This window comes from Aspergillus niger (assembly GCF_000002855.4).
Source record: "Aspergillus niger supercontig An08".
Classification (NCBI taxonomy): Eukaryota; Fungi; Ascomycota; class Eurotiomycetes; order Eurotiales; family Aspergillaceae; genus Aspergillus; species Aspergillus niger.
Genome location: NT_166524.1, coordinates 1,148,974 through 1,160,985, shown reverse-complemented (window position 1 = coordinate 1,160,985; position 12,012 = coordinate 1,148,974). Strand labels below are relative to the sequence as shown.

Genomic DNA, 12,012 nt, shown 5'->3' with positions numbered 1-12,012 from the left:
TTCAGGTGACCGGTTATACTTTGGAACCTGTTTGAGCAAGATTGCCTAACTCGGATCTCGGATGAGGAAGCCGAGGTCACCCGAAGATGTGCTTCGTGACTGTCTCTCGCCGTAGTATGCAGTAAGGACGTCAGAGATATACAGAGCATATTCCTTTACCAATATGGCCTGTAAAGTTTAATCAGGAACCATATATCATGTCAAGACGAAGGGTCAAGAATATATAGATTTGATCTATCTAGATCTCAAGAAGATGGTTGGTGGTTGTGTTGGAAGAGGTGGTGGTCAGAGACCACGCAGGAAGAAAGGCAAAGGATCAGCTGACAGCTGCCTGGCTGCAGTGAATGTCTCAACATATCATAGTCTCATGTAGCAACAAAACATCAGATCTTCTACTAAATAACTTGAAAGAAAAATACACCATCTGCCCACATGACAGCAGCTGAGTAACCTCAATCATAACTAGCAACCGGCTCTCCCAACACATCCATCCTCGGCCTAACCCCCAACCCCGGACAAGTCGGTGCCGTCAGGACCCCCTCATGCACATCAAACGGCCCATCCGCCGTCTTCCCAACACACATAGCCCTGCACTCCAAGATACACCTCAAATACTGCTCCGGAATAGTCTGTCCGAGATGCACAATCGCCGCAAACGCCACGTCCGAACCACTCGTATCCTGAACAGACATGGTATACCCCGCCGCAAGACAAATATCCCTAACCCTGCGTCCTCGCGTCAACCCACCCGTCTTGGAAATCTTCAACCCGATCCCATCAACAGCATCATCCGCAACGAACTGCACAATCGAGCTCTCATTGTTCGCCAACTCATCAAAGATAATCGGCACATCAATCCGTCGTCGAAGCGACATGCTCTCCCTATACGTAGCACAGGGCGCTTCCAGGACAAAGTCCAGCCCTTTAGGAAGTAACCTGAACATCCGAAGCGCAGTATCAACAGTCATGCCACCATTAGCATCGATCAAAAAGAACTCCCCTGGTCTCTTATCCACCAGAGCAGCTTCCACCCGTGCAGCATTAGCCACGGGGTCCGAGCCAATCTTCACCGAGAACCCCGTAAACCCCAACGCCCTTGCATCAGCAACATGCTTGCGCGTCCCCTCAGGATCCGCAACGGGGATCGACTCCAGAACAGGGAGCTTCGTTTCTGTCCGTCCGCCGAGCAACTCACACACGGGAAGTCCAACAGACTTGCCGAAGATATCCCAGCAGGCAATATCGATGGCGGATTTTGCTGGCTCGTTGCCTAGTAAGGCGGCGTCCATGGCATCGTTGAGGCGATCGACTCGGCGGGGGTCGAGGCCGACGAGCTTGGGGGCGATCTCTGCGATAGCGGCTCTGACTCCGCCGGCATGCGATGCAATGTAGTTGTCGAAGGGGGTGCTTTCGCCCCAGCCTTCGAGGCCGGTGTTGGTGGTGACGCGGACGAAAGTGGCGTCGAAGCGGGTGATTGCCCGGCCGCCGGAGAGGTGGTATGTGCCGTGAGAGTAGGGGAGGTCGACTTGAAAGACGTCGATTTTGGTGATTCTTAGTTCGGTCATTTTGGCGATGTGGTGAAATGTAGTAAGTTAGATTTGGGTTGTTTGTTGATATGTTGGTATATCTAAGGGAGGCCTGTTTAGTAGGTTTATATCTCAGAACTGTTGGACTCTCGGGAGCTTTGGGTTCGGGACGGATGAGGCTGCTCACAAATAAGTGATCAAATGACTTCGTATTCCTTGGATGAAGTGTTATATTATTAATACCTACACTATGGATGGACAAGGATCGCGATACTACATCCGATCTGGACCCTCGGATGTCCAGAGACATGGGGAATCCTTCTACGGCTCACGGTCCGAGCCGACAGGGTCCAGTCGCCGATCGATCGCCGACCCAGACTTCCGACAGTATACTCTCAGTGGGATATCCGAGGAGTACCGAGACCCAATAATCCCTGTTTGCAGCCGATGGTCAAAAGCGGGGATACAACAACAGGCATATTGAGCCATTAATATAGACTGGCTCCGTGTTTAATGTGGAATAGGCCGGGACATTGCCTGCTTTTCTGACAGAATCATGTCCGACGCTATGTCCATCGACCAAAACACAAAACACTTGGCATATACCGGGCGGTGTTTATGCAAAGGAGTTGGCTTCACAGTAAAAGGCAATCCAAACGCGGTTTACTGCTGCTATTGCGGTGATTGTGCTCTTGGGGCTGGAGGGCCTTGTCAGATTGTGCGTATAGGTTCTTTCTCTCTGTCCTCCCAGATAGATGACCTAATATTGCCCGGAATAACGCTAACATGCTTTTGCCCCAGACTGCAACATACTTTACACCTGACTTCACCCTCCATGACGCCGAGGGGCTTGCCAAACGCTACATCGTCAATGATACCCTAAGTGGACGTCCGAAAGTCAAGTGTTTCTGCAGCGGCTGCGGGTGCACTATTTTCACGATTCCTGCGAGTGACGGGGACGAGGAGATAGTTGTAAGGACGGCACTTATTGAGGATGGGTATGTGAGATGATTATTCTCGCTCTTCATGATCGAGTGACATACTTATTGATGATGATATTACTAGCCTGGAACTTTTCAAACCCACCATCGAGTGCTACGTGAGAAACCGACCAAGCTATTTCTCTGCTACCGCGACGGGCAAACAGTATGGCCTTTTGCCTTGAAACGGATGCTACAGAAGGCGCGGGGTTAGCGACTAAAATCCATCCATCAATTTCAATTAACCGTCATTGAATGCTTAGCTGGTCCTTATTTTAGTTTTTTATTATGTTAAAATTGATGTATGATATACGCACCCTGCATAATTGATGATCTAAATTCTTTCAAGTCTAAATATCCGTGGACTCGTCAATCTTCGGTTCTGCACACCCTCAAACAACTTAATTCTTACTGCATAAGCCACATGGGGCCAAAACACACGCATTATCCATACACGGCAATCGCGCAATCACTGCACCTTCATCAGTCTTACCTTAACAAGCTTAGAATGACAAGCTTAGATAGTACAAGCCCAGACATTGGCTCATTTAGACTTATATATTAACGCTGCCCCCTGCGTCAATCTAGCGGCAGCTCTGACAATACAAGGCAGACTAGGGCCTACAATTTACGAGCTTTTGGCCCCCAAATCAGCTTCGCGTTCCCCGCGCATGTTCCAAATATAATGGAACAGATGCCACACATTTATCATCAAAGCTTTCAAACCCACATGAACCACTGACCATGGCCAATTTAGGCAGTTGGCAGCACTATAACCGAGATGCCTCAATTTCAATTACATTGTTGGGTGTCTTCTTCGTGGGACTGCGCTTTCTCTCGAGGCATCTAGGAAAAGTGCCCCTGGGCCTGGAGGATGGGCTGATTGTGGCCGCGGTGGTATGGCATCTTTCACCATACGCAGGGTTCAATTTGACGAAAAACGTAGTTGAACTTATTCGTCATTTTCGCACTCGATATAGAGAGTAAGTCACCTCTAAATACTCTCTAACTTTCTGCTTTATCTTGAAGATATTCTAAAATCTAACAGTGGTAAAATACGGCCTTGGCCTGCACCAATCCACCATATCCATGGATAGCCTAATAACCATCAACAAAGTAAGCCCTATCTCTCCGTACTCTCTTCTGACAAGCAAGCCATTCTAATACCATAGCAGCTCCTTCTCCCCGCCGAAATATTCTACTGCACCTCAATAATCCTCACCAAAACCTCCATCCTAGCAATGTACCACCGGATCTTCCACATCCATAGGCCCACCCGCATAGCCGTGTACATCCTGGGAGTGATAACGATCATCAGAGCCATATCCCTCATTTTTGCCTCCATCTTCCAGTGTACTCCTGTCGCTAGGGCGTGGGACAAATTCCAATACCCCGGTCGATGCATTAACCTCAAGGATACGTTTATTGCGAATGATGTTGTGAATGCTATCACTGATGTAGTCATTCTGGGGCTCCTGATCGGGAGAGTGTGGAAAGTGCAGGCAGGGTGGGGGGTAAGGATGGGCGCCGTGGGGATGGTCTCTTTGGGGGGTTTGTGAGTATTTTCTTTCTATTTCTCAATTGCTTATTCGTCTTGTTCTTCTTGCTTTCGTAGAATGATTAAAAGATATGCTGACAGTAACATGTGATGTGGATAGTGTGGTTTTCACGAGCATATATCGCATCATCACGCTTGTTGACGTTGATTTTGATGACTTGACATGTGCATTCACCCGTTTCTCCCCCTGCAAGTGGTGAGTAATATACTGATCAGTCGCAGATACACTAGGCCGATCGAACGCATGGTGTGTAATAGAAGTCTCTTCGGGGATTATCTCTGCGTGTCTCCCTACTCTACGTCCACTGGCAAGAGCTCTGTTTCCGCGAGTGTTCAGCAGAAAGCAGTCCTCTCGGGGACAGGGGAGTTCAAGCTATCCTAAACCAGGCCTTCGTGGGCTATCAGGCGAATCTAGTAAGGACATATTGTCTAAGAGACCAGATGTGGGTGTGGAGTCAGATGGGGATGAGTACCCGTTGACTGTGGTTAAGATCAAAGGGGAGAGCTGTAGGAGAAATTGAATTCCAATAGCGACTGGTTCCGTTCATATTCGGGTACTGGTTCATCTTGAAACACCGTTGGTTCATTGAATTGCTAGAAATCCTAATTCGGCCTTGATAACTTGCCATCCTTTGATGTCAATTGTCGTACCTACAGTAAGCCACAGGCTTATTCGCTTCCAGATAACACGTGGTCCTCGCAGACTGTGGCATTGTCAGACTGGGATGCCTCATCAGCTGTTTGATAACGCAGTAACGACTGTATTATATTGTCATGTTTACTGTGACGTGCATAAAACAAAGCCGTCTGTCCCTCGTCATCGCGCACATTCCAATCAGCGCCGCTTTCTAGCAGCAAATTGACCTTCTCCTCCTGACCCCAAAGAGCTGCATAGATTAATGCAGTAGATCCTCTGTTGTCTTGACTGTTGAGCTTAGCGCCACATTCCAGAAGCGAACGAACGCAGGGGATGCTTGTGGTATGCTGAGAAGAATAGATTAGGGCTGTTCTCCCATCTGAATCCTGGCGGTTCACATCCGCGCCTTTCATTAGTACCAGTTGACGAATGACATGACTCCAAGATTCCTCAACGGCTAAAATCAGCGGAAAACCCCCTGTTTATCTGCGGTTATCTCTATATCTACACCACTTAGGATAAGTAAAGTAGTTATCGGCTCGTGATCTCTTCGCATAGCCCACAGAAGAGCCGTCTGATCTCTATTGTCCTGAATGTCCAGATGGGCTCCACCCTGGACTAGTGCTTCAACAATCTCGTAGCACCCATTTTGGGCTGCATAAATCAAAGCCGTGGCGCCTGTAACGTCGCCAATATTAACCTGCGGCCCAGATGCCAACAAGAGACGGGCCTTTTCTACTTGTCTGTCAAGGGCTGCACGAATCAAGGCGGTCACACCATTTCTATTCTGAATATTCAGATCGGGGCCACTTTGTAACAGTTCACCGAACGTCTCATCGGAACAAAAGGCAACTGCCTCGATCAAAGCCGTGTTACCATAGCTGTCCTGAGAATCAAGCTGAGGTTTGTAGCTCAAGAGGAGGCGAACTATCGGGTCACGTCTTACAGTGACTGCGCATATCAAAGCAGTGTCACCATTTCTGTCTTTGAGATTCAGGTCTACACCATAGTCCAGGAGTAGCTTCACGACCTCTTCTTTCCCACTTAGGACTGCATGATGCAAAGGAGTCCGTCCGTGCCAGTCAGTCATGTTTGGATCGGCTCCATTTTCTAGCAGAGCTTTCCCGACAGCCAGATGCCCGCCAATAGCTGCCAACTGCAAAGGTGTACGCCTATCCTGCTGGCAATTTGCCGAGACTCCTTGGCACAAAAGCGCTTCAACCAAACGTTGATCACCAATCCGAGCTGCGTACACCAATTCAGCTTCGGAAGTTGAGGTTTCTTCTTTCTCGGGGCCACAATGTCGGTTCTCCAGAATCTTTGCAACATGTTTGTGGCCATTCGATGATGCCAGTTGCAGTGGCGTCATACAAAACTTGTCTTCTTGGTGCCAAAGACTGACGTTGTCGTGAAAATACTCGAAAAATTTCTTGCGTCCAAATTCTGCAGCCCACGCAAAAACATTTCTTCCCCAGCTGTCCTTTGCACCCAGATTGCCGCCGTGCTTGACAAGCTCTTTAGCAATATCGATCAGCCCAAAGTAAGCTGCCAAGTGAAGCCCGGTGATGTCTTGTGGATTGTCTAGCTTCATATCATAAGAGCGGCAACCCCGCAGAGCCATGTGCTGTGCATACAACGCCACCTTTTCCTTCGACATCAGCAGTGGCAGTAGGAGGTCATCAGCTACTGGGTCAAGTTGACCATGGTAGTCCCAATATTGAGCCGCATAGCGGTAAAAGGGATGCTGGGACACTATGGCTGCGGCATCCTGACTCATAGACCGGTCAAAGGACAGATATGTGACACATGCTTCGGCAATCTTCCGATAGCATTTGGAAACCATTCTTCCAGGAAGTTGCTATAAAAGCCCTGTGTGGTAGGGTGGTCGAGACGGACAACGCCGCTCTCCATGTCCACAGAAACGAGCCCCACACACACAGAGATTATCAATGTGGCATCAGCAACGTCTTCCGTGTCAATCGAATGACTGCCTGTTTGTATCGCTAATGCATGCTGCAATTCCAAGATACTCAGAGGTCTTTTAGCACAAACAATCCATGAAAGGGCATGTATTGCCAGGTTTCTCAAGTTTGGTGATTGACTCTCGATACGCTTCATGGTCTCTTGGTACGCCAATCTCCGAAGCCCTGAATTGTTAGACATCTCTGTTAATGCCCGGTGCATGCGCTTGGGTGAGACTTGGTCCCGCAAGGAATCGAGGCACAGCCTTGCAAAAAGAAACCTGCGTTTGTGTTCAGTCAGATGAGGGTCAGAAATCACAGTCTATCCCCTGCCCCATGGTACTTACATTCCGCTAGCAGCCCGGGGAATTTCCTTTGATATTCTGTCTGCCATTGCTTGATCCTGCGTGACAAAGGACGGCAGGGAAGTGATATTTCCCTGAACATACCTTCGAATATCTTCATCCGTGGCACGTATTTCCAGAAAGGAACAATCGTCCCTTTCCCTGAAGATCTTTTCAATCTCGGGGGCGAAGCGTGAGGTTGCGAGTATATTTAGGCCAGTAGCATCCTGTATTCGAAACAACTCCAATAAGAATTCCGTAGGTTCTTTGTGTAGACTTTGGATTTCATCCACCGCGTCGACAACGATGTATATTTGCCTATCACTGCTCATAGAACAAAGAACGTCGATAATCTCGTGTGTTGAAGGTTGCGTGCCCCTGACACTATGTCGACCGTAAAGAGCCTTCAAACCCTGCATCAGATGCCGGTCTTGTTGGGCAAGCTGTTTCAAAATTGACGCGACAAAGTTCTTGGTTCTCTTTTGTGATGGAAAGTTGAAGCTGAAGAACACATATCCAAGTGCGTGATTCAGGTTGTCATTGTGCCGGTGTGTATTAATATATTCAATGATGGTAGCTGCCATAACCGTCTTGCCTGCGCCAGGAATGCCTAGACAGAGTAGTGTTTGTCCTCTGGTCTGATACCAGGACTGGAACTCGTCCGAGCCCAATAACCACTGGCCTGTTCCTGGGTGGATTTCATCGAAGACGAAACTTTTGTCTAGATCGTAGGAAAAATCATTGAGCCATCTGAGAATTACCTCGTTATGATTGTGGGATATCATTTCATCAAGTTTGGCGACTCGTTTTTCTATTTCTCCAAGATTTCGCAATACTGCTCGGTATTAGCTGGCAAGTCTCTGGTAACAAGTATACTTTGACATACAGTCTTCGTTAGTTCGAGAAGTGATTTCGGTACTGCCGACATCCTCAGGTGGTATGACTCGTAGGAGATCTTTGGCGTACGCGGCCGCCATGGCTGCTGCGTAGCGCTGCCAATGATCATTTTTATGATTATCAGAGTAGTCTGCTATTCCTCGGACAATCAAGCAGGGAAAGTAATTCATAAGACCCGCTGCTTCCATCTCGAAACAGCACACTCCCCAGGTATCTCTCAGATGATCGCGATATACAGCGGACCTCATGACAGCGTTGGCGGAGGCAATGAGACCGTAGTGTACGGCAGGATTATCTGATTCACGATCAAGGCGTGTCTCTAAATGCTCGGTGCCGCAGCCCGAACAATCAAATCCCTCAGTGTGCGGGTGACTTGGTTTGTATAGTCGGTCTAATTCGCGGCCAGGGAATTGGAAGCCCCACAATCTAGCCTGCTCGAGTTTCTACTGATATCTTCAAAGTAATCGATCATCTTTCCCATCCCACGATCATGGTCTGACTTTAGCAGGTTCATGGCAGCCAGCAGATCTTTTGGAGGCCGTTTCAGATGAGATCTGATTTCAAACACTCCATCCTCTCCCCACCGACCTTTGTCGTACTGCAGCACCCCACCTTGATTATTGTGAGAACCTGAGTGGACTAGATAAAGCACAAAGTCTAGAATTGGGTATATGAGCAGAAGAAAAAATTGAATCTTACTGTGTTTTCCATTTGGCTCAATAACGACAACATCTCCCAGCCGAATGTCATTCAACGGGTTCTTAGGATCAGGTGCCGAGGTGCCCCCCCGCCTATGCCGACCATCAGGCCAAATCGGATATCTTGAAATGTGCGAACCATGTGTGCCACCGTATGAGCAATGACATCTGCACCGTACGAGCCCGCTCCAGGAAACGCAATGACTACTTTGTGTTCTCCCATTGCGCCAACGATATAGACATTGTTATCATTCGGCCGTCTAGGAGGCTGTTCATGCTCTTCATCCAGGAATGCTCGAGAAGCAGTGACCTCATCCTTGCTTGCGCAGACCCAGCCTACGGTGTAAACGCTGGTATCAAACCTGGGTGGCATAGTTGAAATTTCTTGTCCACCTCAGTCACGGAGAGCGTGCGATAATTTTCCGAGGAAGATATAAGTGGACATTAGATACCTGGCACAGCAGGTGAGGTAAAGGATTCAATATAATCCCTTTCGGGAGCTGTTATTAGGCATCAGCCTCACTCATGTCGACCTCCTCGCGCGCGGGCGCGTACGCCTAGAGGGGCAGCCAATCGAAATCGTACATGCAAGAACAGCACATCGCAGCCTTGTACTCTGTACTTGCTTCCCCGCCTCGGCGCTACGGCCTTTGGGTGACACCCAATCATGCCAAGTACCAAATCGTGGGTTGATGTGCTAGTGGTGGGTGTTGAAACCCAGTGGAAAGGAAATCCGAAGGGACCGAAATATTTTTTGGAGAAGCCATTACCTGTTACATCAGCAGTGTCGGCAATGAAATGTTGAAATGGTCGGAATATTATTCTGATGTTGGACAAACGACGAATACTGAATGTAGTGGGCGGTAGATGTCAACTCATTGTGTCTACTGTCTATAACACCACCTTCAATTGCTTCCGACCGACAAAGTCCACTAGTAGTGAGTTTATTATAAGCCAGAATACGAATATCAACCGCTCTCAAGATAAAAAGACCCTCTCCCTCCTCATCGCCACCTTATTATCACTCCCCAACTTCCCCAACTCCGCCCGATCCAACCATCCCGAACCCACTCGCTCATGATGTCCCTTCTTTCCACCCCCAACTTCCTTCACAAGGAGAACAAAAATCCCAATATGATCCCGCGGCGTGCATAGGGTAATATCATGTTCGGCCTCGAAGAGCACCAGGCCTGTATATTCCTCCTCTATCACCCCATCTTCGTCTGAACAAGGAGGTGGCCCACAGAACAGCACCGGAGCACGGGAATACCCATTCCCTATAATGATTCTGAACGCAGGAACAAAACTCGTCCCGGAACGAATACTCAGTATCTTAATCCGGAGACAATGGAGAACAGTACATTCGATCTGCAGAAGGGGCGAGAGTTCAGGAATAAGGTTCCTCCAAGGAGCGCTGTTATGATTGATGAAGAAATCCTCTATTGGGATATGGCTATTACGCCTATTACGACCGAAGCAAATCCATATGCGAATAGGCTGATGGCCATCCAGCTCCTGCGGAAGAAGATCTTCCTCTGCACAGGGGAATCTCCTCACCCAGAGAAAATAGTAATATGAGACCTGACCTATCCAGCCGGCCCAGGACCAGCTGGGAAATTCACTTCTTCGAATCAAATGTCTGTTGTTGCCATTGCCGTCACTAGTATCACAGCGGGGAGGCCGATAGATAGGTTCCCAGGCCAGTGCGCAGGCGAAGCGTAAATTATGATCGTGCGCTAGAGCATAGGTTGACTCCTCACCAAATAATAACGGAATGCCGTAGTACGTTGGGCGACTGGAGCGAGCGAGAACGCCTCGAAAGGCGTTGATAGCGTCGGTATTGTAGGAGAGGATTCGACTTGAGTAGTGTGATAGGTGTGTACGGAAGGCCCATGGTCGGGACGGTGTCATGGAATAATATGCTGGATCTTGGGGTATTTGATGGGTAAACCGAGAGCAATCGAGACAGTCGTTGATGGCGGGTTCTGCGTCTGTTTGGGTCATGGACATGGGTGAGAGATGAAAAGGAGAGAGCACAGTCGACTCGCAGTGTGTGGTCTCTCCGCACATATAGTAGACTTGAAAGTCGGTGAAGAACAGACATCGACGCGAGAGAATTACTTCCTGGAAGGTCCAGCCACGGGAGATCCATGGACTGGTCGATAAGGCACTTCGGATGGAAGGCAGTGTAGATACCAGTCTCAGGTTTGTCCCAGATGCTGTCGGTGAGGTTGCTTGCGGTTGGCGTTGTCGCGGAACTGCACCAACGCCAGGTAACCCAGAAATCGAAATATCAGAACCAGCGGCGATTATAGTAGCATATGCACCGGAATATATCAAATCCATGTGAGATATTTGGATGTGCTTTCCCTGCACGTCGTCCTGGTCGATGCAGTATTTGTCGACCCAGATATACCTGCCTCCAAGGTTGAGGACGACGGTGATGGCATCTTCAATAGTACCGTGCACACAGTCTGGAAGAGAGGTTTTAGAGTTTTGTATTTGGCCAGCTGTGTCCTCCGATGACGGTGTTCCCCATACGTAGCTCAGCGCGAAATACTCACATCCTGGCTGCAGAGGGACAATTTTCCGGGTCTGGCAATCGATCACCTGTTGCAAAAAAGACGGAGGACTAAGGGAGCAAGTACATCGAGGCCCATGGTGACACTCGCAGTTCTTCATCCACTCTTTCAGGCGGGTGTAATTGATCTGATTTGGTGACACTCGGACCCCGTGAGTCCGTGGATTGGCGACCCTAGGCCCCTCCACCGGCATAATGACGCTCTGTTCTAGGTGGCTGCAGATATCGAGAACCCTGGCTTCACTTGTAACGAAGACATCATCCGCGCCCCCCGGAAAGACCGCGAAAAACACACTGTTTGACTCATCACTCATATACTCATTCCCCCTGCGAATTTCCTTGATAATATCTCGTCGTTTAGGTTCTGTTGCCATCTCTGCCGTGACTCCTACTTCCTTTATAATGCTGCTGAATGCACGTAAATGATATTGGCTTGTATCCCATGTTGTTTGGAGGGCTGATATGTCGAGGTCAAGTTTGACCTTGTCGAAGAGGTCGCACATCGGACATGGCGTGTTTGGGTCGGAAGTAATACTACCCAGTGATGCAATTGGCAGACCCTCTAGTCTTGCATCTCGGACATCCTTGCCGAGCTGGAGGATTGTATCGAAGTCGATGGTGCGACATCTGGCGCAGAGGGGTGCATCTTGCTCTACGGCATACATGGTTTGGCGCAGTGGAGGGAGTTAGTAGTTCGGAAGATTTGGTCCAAAGATTCCTTTGGGCGGAAATCACGTATTGCGCATTTGGGCTACTACCCACGGGGCATGCGAACCAGATTAATCGTTGCAGCTGTCATGGGCGTCGAGCTGACATGAGCCCCGCCCTGC

At 49.0% G+C, this 12,012-nt stretch overlaps 6 protein-coding genes across 6 annotated transcripts; 2 read left to right on the top strand and 4 right to left on the bottom strand.

The window, feature by feature from the left end:
* Positions 1–452: 452 nt before the first annotated feature.
* Positions 453–1,565, bottom strand: An08g04810 (uncharacterized protein; the record flags this gene model as incomplete). Its single annotated transcript, XM_001392562.1, has 1 exon — positions 453–1,565. One exon carries the CDS (start codon positions 1,563–1,565, stop codon positions 453–455), a length of 1,113 nt encoding a protein of 370 aa, XP_001392599.1.
* Positions 1,566–2,312: 747 nt separating this feature from the next.
* An08g04800 (uncharacterized protein) lies at positions 2,313–2,691 on the top strand (the record flags this gene model as incomplete). Its single annotated transcript, XM_059749025.1, has 2 exons — positions 2,313–2,524; positions 2,592–2,691. 2 exons carry the CDS (start codon positions 2,313–2,315, stop codon positions 2,689–2,691), a joined length of 312 nt encoding a protein of 103 aa, XP_059604005.1.
* A 559-nt stretch (positions 2,692–3,250) lies between these two features.
* Positions 3,251–4,585, top strand: An08g04790 (uncharacterized protein; the record flags this gene model as incomplete). Its single annotated transcript, XM_001392560.3, has 5 exons — positions 3,251–3,403; positions 3,453–3,489; positions 3,555–3,622; positions 3,682–4,057; positions 4,287–4,585. The coding sequence occupies 5 exons, from the start codon at positions 3,251–3,253 to the stop codon at positions 4,583–4,585; spliced, it is 933 nt and encodes a 310-aa protein (XP_001392597.3).
* Positions 4,586–4,733: 148 nt separating this feature from the next.
* On the bottom strand, positions 4,734–6,070 carry An08g04780 (uncharacterized protein; the record flags this gene model as incomplete). Its single annotated transcript, XM_059749024.1, is given in 1 exon segment — positions 4,734–6,070. A coding segment is annotated over 1 exon segment (1,337 nt), but the record flags the coding sequence as incomplete, so codon positions are not given.
* Positions 6,071–6,474: 404 nt separating this feature from the next.
* Positions 6,475–8,974, bottom strand: An08g04770 (uncharacterized protein; the record flags this gene model as incomplete). The annotated part of the gene is made up of 6 exons (XM_059749023.1): positions 6,475–6,943; positions 7,010–7,756; positions 7,883–8,294; positions 8,327–8,560; positions 8,603–8,694; positions 8,781–8,974. The coding sequence occupies 6 exons, from the start codon at positions 8,972–8,974 to the stop codon at positions 6,475–6,477; spliced, it is 2,148 nt and encodes a 715-aa protein (XP_059604003.1).
* A 605-nt stretch (positions 8,975–9,579) lies between these two features.
* An08g04760 (uncharacterized protein) lies at positions 9,580–11,847 on the bottom strand (the record flags this gene model as incomplete). The annotated part of the gene is made up of 1 exon (XM_059749022.1): positions 9,580–11,847. The coding sequence occupies one exon, from the start codon at positions 11,845–11,847 to the stop codon at positions 9,580–9,582; it is 2,268 nt and encodes a 755-aa protein (XP_059604002.1).
* Positions 11,848–12,012: the final 165 nt, after the last annotated feature.